The sequence below is a fragment of the Zonotrichia albicollis genome, chromosome 1, assembly GCF_047830755.1.
Source record: "Zonotrichia albicollis isolate bZonAlb1 chromosome 1, bZonAlb1.hap1, whole genome shotgun sequence".
Taxonomy (NCBI): Eukaryota; Metazoa; Chordata; class Aves; order Passeriformes; family Passerellidae; genus Zonotrichia; species Zonotrichia albicollis.
Window position 1 is genome coordinate 150,386,731 of NC_133819.1, and position 22,581 is coordinate 150,409,311.

General features: G+C 38.0%; 1 protein-coding gene across 8 annotated transcripts in view; it reads right to left on the minus strand.

The window, feature by feature from the left end:
• TRAPPC9 (trafficking protein particle complex subunit 9) overlaps positions 1–22,581 on the minus strand; it is a 449,867-nt gene that overhangs the window by 278,983 nt on the left and 148,303 nt on the right. For all 8 annotated transcript variants that reach the window (XM_074557536.1, XM_074557497.1, XM_074557522.1 and 5 more), the window contains one exon: positions 12,016–12,126. In XM_074557536.1, coding sequence (XP_074413637.1) covers positions 12,016–12,126 — 111 coding nt within the window. The remainder of the gene's footprint in view (positions 1–12,015; positions 12,127–22,581) is intronic.

The window sequence follows — 22,581 nt, forward strand, 5'->3', positions numbered from 1 at the left end:
AGAAATAGAATATTTGAAGCACCCAAAAGAGCTCCTGCCATTGATGAGGAAAATCTCTATTCCATCCCAAAAAAATCTACCATAAACAGCCTCCAAGCAGCTTCCTGCTCAGCAGTGCAAATCCTGCAACAACTGCATGTGTGGGAACACCCCAGAAACCTTCAGGTTAGGAGTCAGGAAAAAATCTGTGGACAACAGCAAAACCTTCATCAAGAAGTAAATAATTCAATTTGTGAAGACAAGAATCAATAAACCAAGAATCAATAAAATCAGTTTCCATTTAACCACCCTAACAACAGTTACACCAACTTGCAAAGTTTTATCCTGTAATTGTGTGAGGGAAAAAAATACCATCAATCATCTCAGGCAATTATACTTGAAATATTTTTTATACTTCATTCTTCTATTCACAATGTGTGCTTACTTTTATTTTCTCTTTTTTCCCCTCAAGTGTAACATTGGATTCCTCTCTCATATCAAGCTCCCTTTTGCAAATATTTTTTTTCCTTTCAACTTGAATAGTTTTCAAGTATCATCTTCTCATTTGGTGAGATCATTCCAAAGAAGTGAAAACATCCTGCCCTGTGCTGATACAAAACATTCTGCTCAAAAAAAATGCTTTTTTTGGCACACTACTGAGCCATAGGTAAGATTTTCACAGATGTATTAAAACCCTCATCCACTATTTAAAGCTCAGATTTTTTTTTTCCACCCTGTTCATCACTGTGGATTTATTAAGACTGAAGTTCACCTGACAATTCATCATCTTGTCCTCTCGAACTCCTCACATCAGCTCCCTCCTTCACAGTCCAGCACCAGGGACTGTCCCAGCCCTCTGCTCACCCCTCTTCCACCACAATCCCAAACAAAATTGAGCAGTTCAGGGCCCAGCCCACATTCCAGAGGGGCTTGAATGAGGACCTGAGCTCTACAAGTTATTAATCCCTTTCTTAGTTAATTAATTAACTTTCCATTCTCATCCCAGAGCAGTTTGGTTTCTCTATCAGCTTCTGGTGGGGAACTCCTTCCCATGTCAAGAATGACATTAATTAGGCCCTCCTCACCCAGAAGCTTGTTCATTCCTGACCAGAACTTCAATGTTCTGGAAATGGATAAGCTCATAAAAATGGATTTATGAGCTACATCTTCCCTGCATAAAGCCCTGTTTACTCCTTCCTAGTTCAGCACACTTAATCAATGCAGGTGTACACACAAAACTGAAATAAACATGTAAACAACCTTCTTTAGAAAGTGTCATCCTCTTTCCTCCATCTTATTATTTGACATATCAAATCTGGAATGTTTCCATGATGTCAAGATCTTTCATAGCCTGGAAGCACCATATATGATAGGGAGTAATTTGATAAGTGTTTATAGGGAGGTTTTAAACACGCCTCCTGCACTAGGCAGAAATCAAGGTACTACACAATCCAGACTGAGAGTTCCTCTCCCACTGAGGGCCAGGAAATCAAACAATTCCCAGTGATCTTATTTCAAGAATTGTCAATTATACTTTAAAAATCCAAGACTAGAGCAGAATTCTTAATTGTTATGAAGAATTAGAAATAATGTGCATTTTTCACATGGCAAAGCATGGCAAAGTTCTCACTGGGAGAACCACTGGAAGAGTGGGCTGGAGTGGGCAGAAAAATAGCTTGAAGAAGAAAGATTACAGACTTAACATCCCCCCATTCCATGCCAAGATTAGACACTTTTATAGGGCAAATCACAAATTCTATTCAAACTTAGCAGAATACTAGTTTGGTTTTTTTTTTTTTTTAATTCAGGACCTATAAATCTTTCCATTATTTCAAAGAAGGCTTCACCTTTTTGCCTGTGATCCCAGTTATTATGGTGGCATTGGTGAGGGGGGAAGAAAACAGAATTTCCAAATCAGCATCTGATGATACATTTGTAACTGCAAAATGAAAATGTCACAAAAGGTTGGCTTTATATACAACAGCATTACTTAACATCTTTTAGTGATCTTTTCAAATCACTGTTGTTTTAACTTTTGTTTCCAGTTAATGAAGGCAGAATTAAATGGATGTCAAGAGTAAGGAATAAATTCAAGCTGATGAAGCACTAATTTTAAATGAGTGTTCTCTTTGAAGGAAATACTCACAAACCAGCTATTTTAATTATACTTTTGATCATCTAAAACAAATTAATAGAAATTGGATATTTTCATTTCCAACTTCAGGAAATCCATGCTGCACCCTCGTGATTTTTTACAGAACATCAGAGAGCAGGCAGGGAGCCAAATCTGGGCAACATCTGAGTGGAACTTTCATAAATCCTTTGGCCATTAAGGCAGACATAACTGGCAGCCACTCAAGACAATCTTCTTTCATCCCATTAACGCAGCCACGGTGTCACCACAGCCACAAAACACAGCCAAGTGCTCCTCAATACAGGGAGTGCTGTGCTCTAAATTAATCTATTTATCTACAGATATTGATCAAACCAGGTGTGACCTGGAGCTGCACCTAAACCCAAAAGCTCGGTCTCTTACTGGCAGCATAAACAAAAAATGACCTGAAATGTGTTGGGGAGGTTTTCCACAAAAAATAAAGATGATGGTTAATTGGGAGATGGACTAAAATTATTCAGTTACCTTCATCATTTTGTCCTGCATTCTCTAAAGAGTCTAAATGCACCCAGATGCTCTTCACTCCTTATGTCCAAATATCATAATAGAGCAATTTATTAGGAAAATTAATTCAATTGAATTTTTTCATCTGTTAGATGAACATACAAGGCACCAGGTGACAGTGAGAAGAAGTAGTATTGCACCAAACTGAATCAATGAAGGAGAACTGTGCAAATTCACATTTCTCACAACAACACACTACTTAAAAATAAGACATGAGTTAGAGCTCAAAGCCTTACCAAAAAGTGGCACTATGACATCTGTAACAGTAGGAAAAAACAAGGAAAAAAGGCTAAGGAAAAAAAAAATTGTCCTCCAGAGAAGGGCAAAAAACCCCCAAAACAGATTAGGACAAATTTTGGAAAGACAGAAAGTCTTGGAGGATAAAAGAAAACAAGAGAAGAACCAGTTCCTACGGACACATGCCCATAACTGCTGGCTTTGGGAAGAAAAGGGAAGCTTACCAATGAGTAGGTAGATTTTCAAATCAAAGAATGGTGTAGATTGGGAGGTCCCTCTGGAAGTATCCAATCAAACCTGGAAGTTGGCCACGAAGCCCCAGGTTGGCAGCACAGCACCAGGCCAGTAAATTATTCTTTGCATTGCTGCTCCCATGCAGGCACAGAGCTCAGGGCAGCTCTCCCTGCCTGCCCAGCCTTGGGCACTGCTGCATCCCACAGAATTCTGAATAACCTCTGCAGCAACAGTCTCTGCAGCCTGCCTTGAATTCACACTGCAAGGCAAGTCTGACAGAAATTTGGGCTGTGCCAGCTGCGCTGCAGCTGCAAAATTCACTCCCCCGTTTGTCTGAGCTCCTGTGGAGGGCATCTCTTTTCTGCCATTGTTTCACTCAGGATTCCCAAGTTTCTAACATGGATTTTATGAGGAGAGACAGCCAACAGAATATCTCAGGTGTGCTGACCACAGGGCAGGTTTGAGACAAATCAGAAAATTTGATTAAGTATCCATCCCACAGAAGTACGGACAAACATGGAAAGAAAAAACAATGTTGATTAATACAACTTTCCTTTCTCCTTCAGTGTTCAGAAAACCTACTGGAAAAAGGACAAACCCCAAGGTTCCATGGAATCTTTTCTTCCTGGGAATATTGGGGTTTTTTTGCAGGGAAATTAATTCACAGTGAAAGGTTGATAATGCTCACCTTCATCCCCCACATTTTTCCATCACTCATCAATATTGAAACATGATTTTCTAAAACTACAGTCTGAATTTACTGGTTTGAATATGTGTGAATTAAGGGCAAGCACAATTCATTTCAACTCTGACTTCCTTCATGAAAAGGTATTTCTTCCTGTTTAACTTGTTGTTCCATTGTTATCTAACAAAAGAAACAATTATAATTTTTCTTATATTCTTACCTTTTTTTTCCCACATTCCTTGCACAAAGCTGAAAACCCAATTAAAAAGTATTAGCACTTCAGTCCATTTTTTAACATGCCTGCACTTTGTCAAATGCTTCCACAACTGTGCCTAGCACCCAAAAATTTCAATACATTGAAATTTCAATATATTGAAATAATATTTTTCAAATATTGAGGAAATTAAGGAAGGAAAAAGTCTGGCTTCTTCTATGAGAAAAAAAAAAGTTTGTTTTTTTTTTAAATAATTTCTAAATCTGACTCCTGAAATCAATTACTCTGCCTTTTTTTCAAGAGACAGCTTTTGAACCCTGCAAGTCCTACAACCTGTAATCTGCTTAGGATTCAAGGGGAAAATGAAGATGACTGGTCTGGATTTTGAGTGATTTATAGCTCATTTAAAACTGGAACAGCAAACTCGTGCTACATCTGTGGGATATTTTGTATAAGGGCCAAACTACCCAGCCACATTTATGTTGTGCCCTATTAAACTTAATAAATCCTGTCAGAGACAAAATTGGCCTGTGCTCACCAAGCTCCTGTTTCCCCAGCTGCATACACAAAATATTATAAATAGTGCAAATTGGGTCTTCTGAGGCCAAGGCAATGTTCAGAGAGGTCAGAAAAAGTGCCATGCAGGCTAGATGCAGTGAGTTAGTCACCTCTGATTTAGGAAAAGGCAACTGAAGAAGTGGGAAAAGAAAAAGAATCTTAGGGAAAGTGATGTAATACAAAAGAGGTGCCTACCCAGGGCAGTACCACAGGATTGATATAATCCATACGTTGAGTTTTGGGGAAGGGAGGGAAGGGGAGAAATAACCCCTCTTTCCTCAATTCTTAACAGAAACAAATGCTAAATTCAAATGCACATCACAGGAAATAGATTGCCTGCACATTCCCTATGGAAATACATCCTAACTGTTCAGAAGAAATGGCACTGGGGACAGCACTGGGAGAGGAACAGGAACACACTGCTGTAAAAGGTACCAGAGCATTTGTTTTCATCATCATTACAGGGACAGAACATGGGAAAAGGTCTTCCAGTTGGGAAGTGTGGCAACTGCAGGCAGATCTCTGGCAATTCCAGGGAGGACACCTCAGAACCAGCCTTTGTGAAGGTCTTTGCCTCCACTTGTCCATGGGGGAGATGGTCTGATGATGCCTGAAGCCTTGAAATCTCTTCATTTCCAGATGCATTCATACACAGCTCAAAGTTCATTTTTAATTCCCATCTTCACTTCCCTTAACCTTTCCAGGAGAGCCTTCCCCTGTTCCCACCTCATACAAAGCATTAAATTGCCTTTAAATTTTACTGCACCTGTCAAACTAAAGCCAAAGGCTTTTATTTTCACTGCTCACCTGAATCTTCTCCCATTTGATCTCTTCTTTGTCCTGTGAGTGTGACCAGAGCTGAATATCAAAATTCCCTCCTATCATTCTTTCTTTCTGTTGGCTTCTCCTGTTCTCAGATCACATCTGGGTTTTGTAGGATCCCTGTGATCAGCCCCCAGCTGGGGTGGGATATTTCACCCCTTACAAAGGAACTAGGACCAGGCAGGGACAAGCTTGGAAGGGACCTCAGAAGAGCATCTGGATTTCATGGGATGCAAATGGATTCCTTGAGTGCTTCAGCTACAAAGCAGTCCAAAACTGAAATGTCTCTTTATTACTTCTTCTCTTGCTCTTTCCTTTTTTTTTAATTATTGTTTGTTATTTTGAAGTTCTATAGTTTTTGCAGAATCCTCCTCTAGCATCTCCAGTTTTTGCAAAGTGCTTGGAAATAAATATGAACATCATAACTGGTCATTACTATGACTAGTGATAGTTATATCACCCTTTCATACCCAAACAATTCCTTTAATTTTTTTTTTGTTTGAAAATAATTATTCACTCAAAATTATGTACAATGTTTAAAGATTGATTTGGCTATTAGTAGAAAAAGGCAAGCCTTAAAAAAACTAAAAGTGTATTTAACAACTGTCAAATAAGAGACAAAATAAAAACTACCGCCTTGAAAACAAAGGGTGATTTTCATGTTTAAGTTAATAGAATTTGACTTGAAAGTATCTCAGAAATATCCAGCTGGCCATAGATTTAACGTGAAGACCAAGGGCAACTACTGTGAAATTTTATTTTCTCTTGACAGCAGGCAAAGCCTTAATCATAGCAGCTCTGTCTTTAAAACATAAACTGTAACAGCAATGTATGGAAAAAATCATTAATCTCCCATACAGACAACATGCCCTGCCATAAGCAGACACACAAATATTTTAAACACTGACTTGGCAGCTCTGAGAAATAACAATCATCATTTACTTACATATGGGCAATAAATTTATTGGGGGAACTTTTGGTTCAAAATGGGGCAGAATTTTTAAGTCTTGTTCCCTTTGAAAGAGGACTTATCTCAAAGTGTTTTCAAAATGTGCATTGTTAACTAATACTGCAGAAATTGCAGTGTACCACTGCACAGACTTCACAGCTCGATTAATAAAGGCATTTACATCAAATAATTAAGCAGCAGAAATGGCACTCATAATTAGCATGCACACAAAGGACTTTGAAAAATTCTTTCATTTCCATGGGTTAAAAACCCACCAGACTATGGGATAAAAGGTATAGAAGTGAAAATAATAATTTGTTCCTTTAATTATTCTTGTCTCATTAGAATGTAACAGAAAAAAACCCAGTGAAGTCAATACACACAAAAGTAAACTTAGCAAAACTAAGCATTATACCTATAATTCTGCTGACTTTAAAAAAAAGAACAAAACTAACTGTAGAGTATATGTGTAAGCAAACACACTCCTTTAACCCTGTAACCCTGCTAAAAAGCAGGGTAAAACTGCTGACCCAGAAAGGAAACCTGAACTTGAGTGTTGACTTTGCTACTGCAGGATTGCTTCAGCTTATTTTTAATTAGGCAACCTCCAATTAAAAAAAATGAAAAGGCCAAAATTCCATCATGTTCTTTCACATCAGCATCCCCAGGGTCACCAGCACTTGTCAGAACTTGTAAATTTTGCACAAAAGCCTCTCTGATTTGAACTACCAACAGAATTATTTCCTCATTTACCACGACCTGTCCTGTTCGTTCTTCATCTCTCAGCTCCTCACACCAGACCTACCCTGGGCATCCCAAGCTTGAATCCCCATGGTCCTCACACCAAGGCCAGAACAGGCTGAAAAATGCAATGTGTGAATGTGCAGAGCCCAGCTGTGCAGTGTCACACATGGGGAAGGCTCCAGCAGCCCAGCTGGGCTGTCCCACAAGGACAGAGGAGAGAACTGATCTGCCCAGACCCTCCCCAGCATCCATCTCCCCCCAGTGCACAGAACGGGGATGGGGAGGCAAGGCAGGGTGTGTGGCACAAAATGAGATATCCTGGGGCACACAACCAGATTACATCTATTACCATAAATTATGAAGTGATTTAGGCATAAATGAGGGCTGTCATGAAATTTAATTTGAATGGTTTGATAATCAAGTAAGAAACACAATAATTACCATACCTAGGGTTTTTCAATAAATTCAAATCACTGCTAGTGGCAACACTTTTTTATTCACAGACATTAATACAATTCCCTCCAAGAGCTGTCTGCTATATTTTTCCATGTCAGAACAACCTGTTGATTACCTCTTTGCTGGGATAAACAAGCTCAGATTTTCCACTGATTATGTTCAAAACACTTGCACTTTGCTCACTGCAAAGCTCCTTTAACAGTGCAGCTGACTGCTGCAAGAAACAGCTTTTATTCTTCAACAAACTGGAGACTCAGTTAATCCTGCACAAATCTCTAGAGGCTGAGCTTTCCAATAGCAGACATGAAAGAATTTGCTTCCCTCATCATCATCACATGTCATATGTTCAACTGGAGAGGTGAACAAAACATGTTGATACCATTGGGTGATATTTGAAATTAGCTGAAGACATTGCCAACACCTCAACACCACTCACTGCAGCCAGAACTTCCACAGAATAATTTGGCTGACATCTTTTCATCAGGACACCAGATCTCCAGTGCATTTCCCTGTGGATATTGAAGTTTTAAAAAATTCCTGCAGGTGTAAAGCAGAAAAAATTAATTTGAAGCCTTTGCAATGAAGCCTAAAATTATTTTCAGGAGTTCAACAAACGATCATCCAAAACTCTTGCTTCTCTGTTTTCTTCAACCAACCTCACAGGAGAGGGAAGAAAAATCTCCTGTCTTTTCCTTCTCTACTCCAAAGAAATCTTGGTTTTCTTCTCTCTCCATCATAATCTTGTGGGGAAAAAAGACCTCAGACTAAAACATGTCACTAATTGTCCCACAATGGGATAGGAAGGAACATTTCAAGTCATGTGGAAAGCAGAGATGGGAATATCAAGTCTCTAATTAACACCTTGGGATACAGGGGTAAAAAAAGGCTGATCCTTTCATTTGTTTGTCTGCAAAACAAGCAATGATGAAAGACAGAAAGATGAGTGAACAAAATAATCACTGAGCCCAAATTGTCATTTCTGACTATAAAATGACAGGGAGTAAAATGTTTCTCTATCCTAAAATAGAGGGAGAAGAGTGTCACTTCTCAGAAACACTGCTTATATATATGTCCAAGAACAGTTACAATGCACACAGTAAATAATCCCAATTATTGGCTTAAAAAGTACAGCAAATTGTAAGTTTAAGCGTTTCTGAAAGCTAAAATGATAATTTTCACTAGTCAGCAAAATAACCTTACTGTAGAAAAAGGCATCTATTTTCCAGAGATTCTTTTAATGGCCTAAAGGATTTCTCTTTTCCTAACTAGTATAATACCAGTTTTTCCTGACATATGCAGTGTTATTGTAGCAGCTATTATTGCCCTGTCTCTAAGTTAATTGAAGCAAACTGCCTTTCAGACCTTAAAATAAAAATATTGTGCAGCATTCTACACATTTGATCCATTTCACATGAATACAAATAAGACCGAGAACAGGACAGGGTTGGAATGCACCAAATAATGTGGACACTACAAAATGAATCCCAGGGACTGCCCTTGATGGGCTCAGAAAGGTTTGGCAGTGCCAGCACTGATCTGCTGGCAATCCCAAACTTTCTTTGGCATTTCTCTTTTGATCTCCTCACCCTTCCCATTGCCAGCACCATGGTCAATTGTACAGCTTCATTATAAATCACATTATATTACAGAGAGTGCTCCAATAAGTGCAGCACCCATCAGGATTCCTCATTTTCCATGGGAGCAATGAAATAATCCCCTACAAATTCCCTCTCGGGAGGGAAAAACTTACATTCTACAGTGACAACTCTGTAATGTAGAGAAGAGAAGCAACATATCAAAATTCCCAAGTTATTTTACTTTCTAAGCATCCAAAGTGGGAAGCAAAAGAGGCCAGAGTAAGCAGGATGCAGCATTATCCTTCTTTGTGGGTCTGGAGGCAGAGAATATGAAAACACTCAGAGTCCCCAGCAATAACAAAAGGGACAAAGAAAACAATTTCCTGCTACCTCCACTCTGCCAGGATGGGAGATTTCAAAGTGAGGGTGACGAATGGAGGCAGAGTAAATTACAAAAGGAAGAGAAAGTGACCAAAGCTGGCAAAAAGTCACTATTTAAATAAAGGTAGAATGAGGCAAACATTAAGAATGAGGGCAGCATCAGAAAAGGTACAGGGGAAATGAAGGAAATAATGAACTTGATTGAAAAGCCCTCCCTTGAAATATTAATCAGGTATTAATAACAATCAATATCCAAAGAAAAAAAATCCTAAAAGGAGACTCCAAAAGAACAAGGATGTGTTGAAAATCTTTGTATACCTGGGTTGAAAACCTTGGTTCAAAAGCAGATTCCAGGGAATGCCTGCCCTGTATTAAAATGCAAAGATCTGGAGCCATTGCTTAAAAAGGGAAAAGATTTCTCCTTCCTTTATTTATTTTTTCTCTTTTTTCCCCTTCAAAGAGCAACAAAAGCCTTTTTCTAAGAGCAGGAAGCTTATTGTAAAGCCCAGTGTATGTTTCACATGCTTTTCTGTAGTAGATCTATTGGAATAAAAATTAAAGCTCATGGCAACATAGAAGCATATACACAGTTTTACAATGAAAAGCACTTACCTTCAAGAAATAGATAATAAATTAGTTTAGAAACAATGAAAAACTGTGCAATTTCTAACCAACAAGAAAAACAAATTTTGCAATAAGAAGAAAAATAACTGTAAATGTTTAAATACCTGCAACACATATACAATCTCCTCTGATAAATGACTGTTTCAAAAGACTTTGTGGAAGGGTTTATACCCATCACAATGTAATGATTTAAGGATATTTAAATTTAAATCCATAGGAAAATAAAATTCAATCAGAGAGATGAAAGAAATTTTATAACCTGATTTGCAGCTTAATTTCTATCTGTTACTATTGTCCCAAAAACTAGGAATGAAAATTTTCCAGGGGTTTTAAAACTACAAAAACAATGCAAAAAACCAAGAGGCATAAAAATAAACTTATAGAACAATATAGATGGGAAGAAGAATACTTTGGTGAATGTTTGCAGCACTCACATTCTCTGATAAAATCCCTTCACCCAGGATTTCTCTCCTGGGAAGCTGAGAAGCCTCAGAGAAAAAGAAAACAATTCTTATCTCATTTGCTTCTCCTGTGTTTTGCTCATGTGGAACGTGTTTGGAGAGTGTTTATTAACAATAAATTTGTTTCATTGGTTTCCGGTGTGAGTTTTTTTGACTCTTTGGCAAATCAGAGCGAAGCTGTGTCAGGACTCTGGAAAGAGTCATGAGTTTTTATTATCTTTTTAGCATTGAGTATCTTCTCTTATTCTTTAGTATATTATAGTATATTTTAGTATTCTTTAATATAATATTGTATCATAAAGTAATAAATTAGCCTTCTGAGAACATGGAGTCAGATTCATAATTCCTGCCTTTGTTGGGACATTACCAGCAAATACAATAACTGTTTAGACTGCTTTTTAAAAAAGAAAAAAGGCAATTCTTTCCAAATAAAAGGCAGAAGCACTGTAGGTTACTGGTGGTTTTGTCCATTGCTTGGTAAAGTAAAATTCAACCTGAGTTTGAGTCAACACATTTCCACTTGGTTGTGCTTTGGGAGTCATCAAGGCAAAAAGAATTCCAAATGTGCTGCTATTTTACCTATTCTGTAATTCTTTTTGACAGCTGCATTCCTTGCAATTAACATGGTTTGACTTTGAACTTAATATTCAGCCAGGGATTTGCAGACATCAAAACATCTCTCTTCAACCAAGTTTTTAAACTCTCCCAGAGAGGAGAGCAGTGCAGGGAGCCCAAAAGCAAGATTCCCTTTTTCACATTATCACCTTTCCAGGATGAAATTGGAATTCAGATGCAATGATCACCTGAAGGAGATTAAGCAGGCTGTCCTGGGCTACAGGCAGCAGCAGGAACCTGAGGCAGGTGTGTAATGGCAAATAATGGTTAATAATGAGCTGTACGCCACTCTAGTAGGGTTGCAAGAATCAATACCCACAACAGCTTGCTTGATTTGAAATATATTTTCCCACAGAGATTGGAATTGCTTTTTCTTCAATTCTATTTTTCTTTCCTGGAGTTTTCTTTGTAGGAAAAGTAAGGAAATAGCTGGGGAACCACATAAAGAAAATTTAAAACTGGGAAAGGATAACAAACTACTGAGTTCAGGTTTTAACACCAGGATTACATTCAGAGCACATGGAAATTACATTCAAACACTCTACAAAAGTTAAATGAGCTGTACACCTCAGTACCAACTGCTTTGTATTTCATTATTTCCAGGATCACTACATGCAGAGCCCAAATAAATTTACGTGAGATATTGCTTAAACTTAGTGATGCACCCCCAAGAAATAAAACTTTCCTATTCTTTGACATGTGTACAATGCTTAAGAAGAACAACAGGCACCTAAATGCCATCAATTGTGTACAGAAAAGCACCAGGGCTAACCCTGGGCCCTCTGGCAGAGGCAGCACTCACCGCTGGCACTCCCCGGCGTGCAGAATTAAATCCTCGTTGTTCCTGGCACTGATGGTCAGCTCATGCTCTGTGGAATTGAAGACATCAAGAAGGAGGTGGCACTGCCTGGTGCTGTTCAGATGGAGGGAAAAAAACACCATTTCAGTGATGATATTATTGTAGGTTTATCAAAATGAGTATTCATACACGGATATAAATATATATACAAAGAATACATTCATTCGCATAGAGGTTTTATCTCCTCCTCCAGTTGTAAGAATATCCCTACAAAAACAACCTTTTTAAAAATACTTTTTTTTTTTTTGCTAGAATTAAGCAGATGCACCCTAAAGAGCAGCAATCCTATGACAATTCTGTCCTGCACAATATCAAGCCCCACAGCATTTATTCATCTCTCTACATTCTCACTTTGCAACTTTCACATTCAGTTCTGTGGAGAAAGCCACAGACATTTTTCAGTTCCTTAAGCCTTCACATAAAAAGAAAAAAAAGAGTTGCATTATTTTAAACTACCTTGACATTACCTCTTTAAGACATAAAAGTACAAGCAAAAATTTAAATTGGTTTAAATTCATTATAAAGGAGAAATTCCATTTCCATGGCTTGTCTACAGACCAAAAAAAGCTGGCAATTTGAGCACTTAACTTTGAGAGGAATTTCTCTGAGAAGGAGAACTCTCTCCCCTCTGTAAGACTGGGAAACAGAGTTACTTCTCACAGAAAAACTTAACATTTGTTGGCTACTATCCATTGTTTCTAAACTCATATTCAAATCCAAATTTCCCTAGATGCATTTGATTAGAAATACACCAATTTCACTTCTGGTAACCTCAGAAAATAAAAGTGACAAAGTTGCAGAATACAAACCTTATTGCAGAAGTTAATTCCAATAAACCTTTTCATCATAATTAACATTTTCATAATATTCACCATTCTTATTATGTAATACTAATAAAAATAATTTACTACTCATTTACTACTTAATACAATTAAGTGTTAATATTTTAAATTATTTTATTCCAAGTAAGATTCTGGAATTTTTTTTTCTAATTTACAACCTTTTCTTCCTTGTGAGAATAAGCAGAAATAGCAGCATTGATGATAAAAATATAATACACATGAAAATTTATTGGAACCAGGTACCAAAATGCCAAATCCTATCAGACAGCTGCAATAACACTTTACCAACGTATCTAAAATTCCAAACTTTCCAAGAGGCTACTGAACAACTAGAAATATCCCCAAAAGGGAAGAAAGGAATATTGGTGAGTTGTCAGAGTCATCCTTCAATGTGCATGATCAAGCTACAGCTGCGTGTCTGGGGCAACCAAAAAGTTTTATATTTATTGTTTATATTTATTGTTGCACAATAGTTTACAACTGAACTGAAATGCTATTCCAAAGGCAATTAAACTCAGAGGTACAAGAGTTTAAGAACTGTTCTACTCCAAAATAGGTTCTCTGGTCCATAATACAACTCTGTTCTGAAAATCAAAGAAGTCCCTTGCAGAGCACATAGAGGAGGAAATGTTTTGCCAACCCTTGGGTTGGGAAAACTCCCAGGACAAGCCCAGGAGGAGGTGGTTGAGCTCAGCAAGTGAAAATAATGTCACTTATGTCACTTGCAGCCAGGCACGGCTGGGGTCAGGACCAAATCTCTTAGCAAAAATAAAAAAAAAACAAAAAAAGAAGAAAAAGTGGGGGTGGAGCTTCTTTAATATATATTTTAAGAGATTGCTCTCTCTTTGTAAAACCCCAATGACTGCTGAGTATAGAGGGGGATGCAGGGAGGCAGCTGAGTGCCTGAAGCAAACTTGCCAAAACTCAAGAATTTAGAAGAGATAAGGAGATGTGGCTCTTGTTAGAAACTTCCTTCCTCAGAACTCACAAGAAAGAAATAACTGGGAGGGCAGTGCTTGAGTCAGTTACCAGGAAGGAATGGAAAAGAAAAGGGGGAAGAGCTTTTATCAGCTTCTGCCTCATCTTTGGCAGAGTGGGACAAGACCTGTGAAGTCTCAGACACCTCTGCCTCTCCAGCAGATACAAGGTGATGGTCTGGAAGAACAACTTCCAGTGCAGATTAGTTTTAAAAACTTCATGTGGAAGGAATTTGTTATTTCTGCCACAGCAAACCCAAACAAAAAACATTAAAGCCTCCTGAAGTATCTTCTGGCAGCAGAGCCAAAGTTTTGCAAATAAAACAATTCATGCCACAAAGGACCTACACAAGCAGCTGCCCCTCAGGACTAAACAACATTGATTTTAAAAAATCCCAAATATGAATTCTAGAAAATTATTCATCACCACAACACTTATTTCCTCCTCTTCCAACACTACACAAAATAATCATATAGGAAAAAAAATTATTTTCTTGCAATTTTAAGTTAAATCACAAGGAAATCTTTAGGTAAAAATATATATAAACATAAAATTTGAAGTTACAGAATTATTACAGTACCTTGAAAAGTTAGAAGAATAAGATATTAATGTGAAAGAATTGAAAGTAACAGTAAGACTGTAGGAAAAGGTAGCATAAGCTCTTCAGAATAACTACAAGACAGTATCAAATAGACTATTACAGCAATAAAAAGCAAACACAATTAAAGGTTTTGGTTTGATTTTTTTTTTTTTAATTAAAACAGGAAGTTTCAAACAGAAGCTCCATCCAAGTAAGGAAACCAAGAAAGCATCAGCTCTGGAAAATCAGATGTAATACCAAAAAAAAGTTAAAAAAAAAGGATAAGAATCAACTCTGAAGTTGTTAAAGAACAATTTGCTGAAGATCTGAAAACTAGCAAGAAGGGTTTTTTTTTTTCTTTTTCTTTAACATTCTGCAATTAGTAGGACTGTGTAGAACTTATGATGCAGAGTTAGGAAAGTTCCAGGAAAACATAGAAGTAATAAGAAAGCCAAAAATAAATATCAATTTTCCCTCCAGCAGAACATACAGAAGGCCATCCTGTGCAAGACAGGAACTAAAGAACTTATTTCAGTGTCAGTAAAGGAGATTTGAGAGGCAAATCATATTAATGCAAGTTTGATAAAGGAACTCCAGTAAGGTTTTGCTGAACTCCTGCATTTAAGTGCAGTCAGAAATGTGTTGCTTAAACCAAGCTCTTTACCAGAAAATTTCAAACATCAAATTGTTTTAAGGATTTGAAGGCAATTGACCAAATCTTAGACCACTTGTGCTGACCTCAAGTCTACGTAAATCAGTTGTTTTTTTTTAAATCTGCCAGCTTACAAAAAAACCCTTAAACTATTCAAAATAATAAATGGATCTAAAATTGATTACATTATATACCATAATGCCCCACTGACATGTTTGGCAGAGAAACTCCAGTCACAAGCCACAGATTTCTGGAACTGGGAAAGACTGGCCTATAGACACACAATTTATTCTCCTTTTCCCAAAAGATCCACCACCATCTAACAGTTTACACTAAATATTTATTTGGTTGAGGAGGGTGGATTTTGAGTCCTCTAAGTTTAGTTAGGTAGGTGTTAGCTACCATTCATCTCAGAGAAAGCAGAGAACACTATCCCCCACATTTCCCACATTCTGAAGGTTCACCAGAGGCTTCCCAGTCTTTTTTAGGGGTCATTATTTGTTACCAGCTCCCTCTGAAGGTTTGGGATGAACATATGCAGAATAAATCAGTTTCTGTTGGGTGGGGTGGGCTGGTGGTTTAGGATGGTGTCAGACACACAACATGAAACCATCACCAGCACTGCTGGACCAGGAACAGACTCCAGGATACAGAACAAAAGTTCATGAGAGGGTTTGACTCTTCTTCCCATCTAATGGGAAGGAAGTCTGGTCCAAAAACTCAGTCTACCAAGAAATCACAGCACTCAAACATTTTTTCCATTTTGATAATCTTCCTGATTTGTTCATGATGCTTGATTTTGAAAAATCTTCCATAAATATCATGTTCAAGATTTCCTTTCACAAGTGACACAAAACTGCAGAAGGTTCTAGAGGTAAAACACTAGAATTAGAAGGAAATATTTTCATCAGATAGATTTATCATCTGAACATCTCAGAATTACAAATTTAAGTCAATGCTGATATCAAAAAACAATTAAGAAATCTTTTTTTAAATTGAAAATTGAGTTAGTTCAACAATGTCTCAGAGATTTAGTGTATAAATGGATTCCTGTTATCATCTACTGTAGAATTGAGAACACAGCACAAGCAAAAGTTAGCAGCACAATGAATCATGCTGTATTTTTAAAATCTTACAATGCCAGTTATGGTTCCAAAAACAGTCACAAAACTGGGGCCATGGGAACTTTAGGCAAGCGACAATGACACTGTGATCTAAAAATCTCTTTCAGGAGGATTGTGATTACTTGAAATGACAGCTGAGGATATTCTTCAGTAACACTGAACACAGAATTAAACCCCAAATGCAGCTGCAATGATGGCTCACTTCAGTGAACAATCTCTGCAGCTCTGTCTCCAGCTCAGTTTAAAAGTCACTTTAAACAAGAAATTCTCAGGAGGGCTGGCAAGTTTTCTGCATCCTGACTCATCTCCCTTTCCCATCAACTGAAATCATAGAGTATTTTCAGATCCACTTTTTAAAATTTCTTTTCTTCTCTTTTCTTTGAGCAGCCATTGCTGCACAGAAAGGGACAGAAAGGGAAGAGAAGTTTTGGCTCTGTTGACAATGGTGTGACAGATGACAACCCTGCTCTCCAGAATCCACTGACCAACACAAAGAGCAGCACAGCACAACAATGATCTACACCACCTTTGTTGATGCTCTTGTGTCTTCAGTAGGGCCTCTTTAATTTAATTTTTAATAAATTATGTAACTTCAGATGATTAAGTCAGTTTCTCCACCTTACTGGCAAAAGACCTTTCCACAAATTCCAAGAAGAGTCCTCATCTGACTTCTCCCAGTTGTAAACCTTTTCACTTATGCTAAATATTCCCAGCACATCTATAAATATTTGCAGATTTATGTTCTGACATATCCATGTGTCAAACCATACATATTTAACATCTGGATCCCAAAAATCAATTCTCTTAATCTGCAAGCTGCTTTCTGCTGCTCTTTCATGAACCCACTGCAATGTTACAGCATTATCAGAAGTTAAATACCTCTGATTACCAAGATAATTTAACTATTGGGTGTAACCTCCCACATGTCATGAGTTACCACTCAGTAGAATCTATATTGAGCTCAATAGTGTATAAATAAGGAATATATTTTAGAATGACATCCACTCCTGAGAACATTAATATAAATCCATTGCCTGACAGATTTTCCTAATGATTTGTCAGTTTAATTGCAGCAAATGAGAGCTTTATTTGCTTTATTTAGTTGAATTTGCATGGTTCCCAATTTGACTGACTTTCATTATTAATATTTTTCATTAACAAAACAGTGAATTTAATACTAATTATTTTCTCCATGTAAAAACATCAGATCAATTTAAACAGGTCATATCTCAAATCCTCCTCCAAACAAACATCTTGCTCTTCAAGCAACCAAACAAGAGATGTTTTCCTCCACCTTTCAAAGCTCTATGACATACTGAGCACCAAAATATTAAGAAAGAGAAGACTATAAGCAGCTGCCTATCAGTAGGTGACTGATTCTCATTCTGAATGTAGCAAATGTGATCAATTCAAAAATCTGGCTATATAAAACCAACAAGGGTTTCAGAAACTACCACATAACTTTTCATCATATAACAAAAAAGTCTGTTAGAGCACAGCTGAAGAAACAATGCTGTTTACTCTTTCCCTTGTATAATTTGTAAATATACAATAATCAGGATTTCTGATCCAAACTTTACATGTTGAAATTTATTGTAGTGAAAATAGGGGCAACCTTGGAAACTGGAATGGAAATTCTAAAAATATGTCTGATTTTATTAAATCTCAAAGTTCTACCCACCCAACTGAGGACCTCCTGAGAACCCTCACCAAAGCCAAGACTTCTCTGTCTCCAAACCCTCAATGAAACCAAAAAACAGCATCCTAACTTTAAATACAGAACATGAGAAGTCTCAGACTATGGAGCACTGCAAACTGTGCTGTGAGCTGATGTCTTCTGGACAAAACCAAATCATTTGATCTAAGGATGTACACTAATGATACAAAGGACAGTTACCCTGAATCTACAGTTACGTGAACTGGCACTTTGAATTAACAGTGTCAGACCTGATTTAAACCCAGAAACAGAGTCTAAGGCTCAGCACTTGCCAGAAGATATCTGCAGCTGATGTCTCTTGTCAGCATTAAGATAGAAAGTATTCTGGCAGCTTTAAGATAGAAAGGAAAGAATTCTGCCCCACAAAAAAAAAAAAAAAAAAAAAAAAAAAAAAAAAAAAAAAATTTAAAGATTAAAAATCTTATCATCTTGAATTTGTAGAATTTCCAGGTAAGAATATTATTATATATCTGGATTCCCAGCTTAAAAGTGAAGGCACCATCCCTGAGGATTGACTTCATCTACAAACTCAGACTGTCTCACCATACATGTAGAAAACATGATCAACATTTTCTGGCCTTTGTAGCCTCTTATTTAAGACACTTTTGTACTGATGGAACAGTGGCAAGGGACACAAGGGGACCACCAGCAGGTCCCTCACAGTGGGCAGAGCACATTACTGAATTCTTGTCAGACCTGCAGTATTATTTCTGGCATATTTTCATGCTCTTTTATAAAGGCAATAAGGAAAGACATTCAGCGCCCATAAAAACTGGCAGATAACACACCTGAGAGAAACAACAGGTATAAAGAAGATTGTTCAAGACAACCCATATAAGTTGCAACAGCAGACTTGCTTAGAGCTAACAGGATATCAAAATGACAAGGAGAATCACCCAAAACTATCAACAGAATGTTTCCTTACACTGAACCATCTGCAATCCATCTCCAGTGGCAGTTTAGGGTCAGATCATGGGATCCCCAGTGGCAGTCTGGAACCTGCTGGGAACTGCTCTGCCTGGAGGCCTGGGAGCACAGCAGGGTTTGGGGCTGAGCCCTGGTAAGGAATCAATTAATGTGGCAAGGCAATTACAGGAGATAATTAATACAATTTTACTATATAGATGTATCTGCATTTTACAGTAAATAAGTGGTTCAACAAGTAGATCCCTGAAGCCCTTCAAGATTTCATTGAGTTGCAGGACAGAGTGGGAGAACTTTCAACAGTAATTCCTTATCCCTTACACCCCATTCCAGGGCACTCCTGATGATGCTCCTGGGAGAGTCACCTCCCTGCTCACACCAGCAAGCAGAGCCAAGGAACACAGGGAACATCCTCAGAGGGAATATCTCCCAGCACAAGGCTGCTCTGCCAGCCCCTCTGGGTGCAGGCAGCTGAGGGAGCACAGGGTGACACCCAGAGAAGGACCTGGGAGCAGATCAGGGGCTCCTCAGGGATGTTCTGTCAGTTCTTCACTGACACAGCATCCTCTGTACCAACAGCAGGGCTGAGATCTGAATCAGAATTGGGTGTGGGCAGAGCAGAGATCTAACCCAGAATTGGGTGTGGGCAGAGCAGAGATCTAACCCAGAATTGGGTGTTGGAAGAGCACAGATCTGAACCAGAACTGGGTGTGGGTAGAGCAGAGATTCCAATCAGAATTAGGTGTTGGAAGAGCAGAGATCTGAACCAGAATTAAAAGTGGGCAGAGCAGAGATCTGACCCAGAACTGGGTATTGGAAGAGCAGAGATCTAAACCAGAATTGGGTGTGGGCAAAGCAGAGATCCCAACCAAAACTGGGTGTTGGAAGTTCAGAGATCTGAACCACAATCAAAAGTGGGCAGAGCAGAGATCTGAACCAGAATTGGGTGTTGGAAGAGGAAAGATCTGGCCCAGACTCAGGCAGCAGATCAGGCACTGCAGTGTGACAGGAGCTGCATCCACCCCATTTCAACCCCCCCAGAGCAGCACATACAAAGGTTAAAGGGATCTGTTGTCATGACTAAATAACTGAAGATATATTTGAGGTGTGGTTAATGAAGCTTCTCCCCATGAGGCAGAACTTGTGCCTAAGTGGAAGATATAATTTTGCTTAGATATTTAAAAAACAAAGCCAAGCCTAAATCCCCAGTTGTTTCAGTGATATTTCCCAGGCACTTCTGCTCCAGCAGCTAAATAGACGAAATACCAATTAAATTTTGAAGACTTCTACATAAACCATAATCTTTATGTTATAGTGGGGGAAGAAGTGTTTTCATTAACATTTTTCCTGAGCTTTTTTCACTAAAGGCCTAAGGGAAGAATCAATGCTCAGAGTCTTTTTAGTTTGATTTGACTTTTTAGGCCCAGGAGTTAGTAAGCTAATGTTTCTTACTTTTGTGGAGGCAAAAATGTAAAATAGAAACAATAAAATGAAAAAGAAAAGGAAAAAAAAATTAATCCAGATAATGAAAGCAATGATAACTTCCATTCTGAAATGACAGCTAAGGAGGTAAAATATAAAATACAATTTCTTGTAATGACTAAACAAAAATAGCTCAGCACCTCAGACAGTACTTAAGCAATGAAGTCTCAGTTGTAAACCAAAAGGAAATCAGATTTGAGTTTTTGCAAGAGCAAGTAAAAAAAACCCCAATTATAATTTGCTGTCATTGTGTCTCAGATATTGGCAGAGATTATCAACAGTAAAAAACAAATTTTGTTTCCTCTAATGATGAAAACCTATCCTTAGAAGACTGACATACACATTTCTGCCATTTTCCCTCTAAATTATAATATCAAATTCTGATGGAGAACCTGCACAGGGATGCACAAGAGCAAAGGAACAGTGTTACAGGTCACTAAACCAATAACATAGAATGAGCAGGAAGAGAGAACGTAAAATCCATTAATGACTTGGCAAACAATATATACCTAAAGTAACAACCAAAGTAAAAAAAAGCTTTTTGACAGGTCTGGCAAGAAAACATTTCTGAGAGCAATGTAAATATTAGAGTCTTTTTCTCCAACTCAGTAAAGCTTTTAGGCACCCTGAAAAGCAGGCACATCTTTAACTACATATCCAACCATGAAACCACTGAAAGTTTCCATGACTTAACAGATCTGAGTGGTGAACAGGGAAAGGAGGAAGGAAACACACACAAGGTGAGATGAACTGGAGCCACTAAACACAACACAACATGGGAAACTGTGTCCTGCTAACTCAGAAACTCTGAATTAGCACCTCCATCTGTGTGTAAGGATTTCAGGATTAAATGCCTGCCCCACATCAAGAACTCCAGAGAGCAGATTGACAAAGCAGGGCTGGCATAACCTTGGCCTACACAAAACACATCTGGGGAAGCCAAGCACAAAAAGCCAAAATCCCAACAAGGGAGAGTCAAATAAAAGCATCAGGTTGCATTTGAAGCTTTTATGGAAGGTTTGCAGCTTCACTCCCAATCCACCCTATAAGGAATTGCAGTGAACCACAGAGCAGTCTGTTCATTAAAAATATACATTTTGAGAGTATGGAGAGCTTTTTTGACACTGAATGGAGGGAACTAGGCATTCAAATAATAAATGAAATCTGGTTATTTTAACCTCTATATTGACCCTTCTTGAAAACTATTTTTAGCTGATGCTGTGGTACTTCCAGGTTGTTCAAGAGAGATCACTTATTCACTCTTGAAAACCTTTCAAAGGCTGAAGAACGTGCCTTTGAAGGGATGAAACTGAACATCATTTAAAAGGGGCCCAGAATTTTGCAAACAGTTGTTCTGGACACTGTGTTCTGACTTTGCCAAGCAGCATCAGATTTGCTTTACTTGAGCAATTCCTAACATAATAAAACCATGTTATGCTACACTTTCAAGCAGCAAAATGCTCAAGAAACTTGCTTACTAATAGAACCATATGGTTTCATAAGAGCTGGACACAAATGACTCATTAAAAATAATCTTGTTTGTCTCATCTTTGAACATTTTCTTAAAAAAAACTATTGCGGAGTTGCAGTGTCTTTGCCTAATGTAAAATTCCCTTGCTATCTGCAAAGGTCATTATTTGCTGTATCCCCTGTGGGGAAGAACAGGATCCCATCCCTCTTGGCAGTGTCATCATTAAAAACTCCACTCCCTTGTCAGCCGTCATCCCTTCAGCAGGAGAAGTTGCTTTAAACTTATGTTTTAGCAAAAATCCCATCTTATCACTCTTCTTGCTCCAGACTCTCCAACTTCTCTTCATGTTCAAGCCTAAAACTTTCCTTGATGCTTTAATGCTTCTGCTCACAGCCCTGTTTTTCAGGCTATGTTGCTGCCACAGGCTGTCCATCTATCCTTGGACATTTCTGCCATGGTATGATACTGAGGACTCAATTCTTTCCTTTGAAAATTAAAGATTCACCCAGTGCCTCCAAGATTGGCATTTCCTCCTTGCCCATCTTTAAATTTCTGAATTTTGTCATGAAAAGGGTCCCAGGCCCAGCAGGAATTTCTTGGATCAATTATGTTCCCTCTCAACTATTATTACTGGTGTTGCATACATAACTGCACTAAAACAATCTCAGAATTTAATCAAACCAAATTCTTGCTCCCACTGTGCATACAGAGTTTTTTTTACAATAATCCTACTAATTAT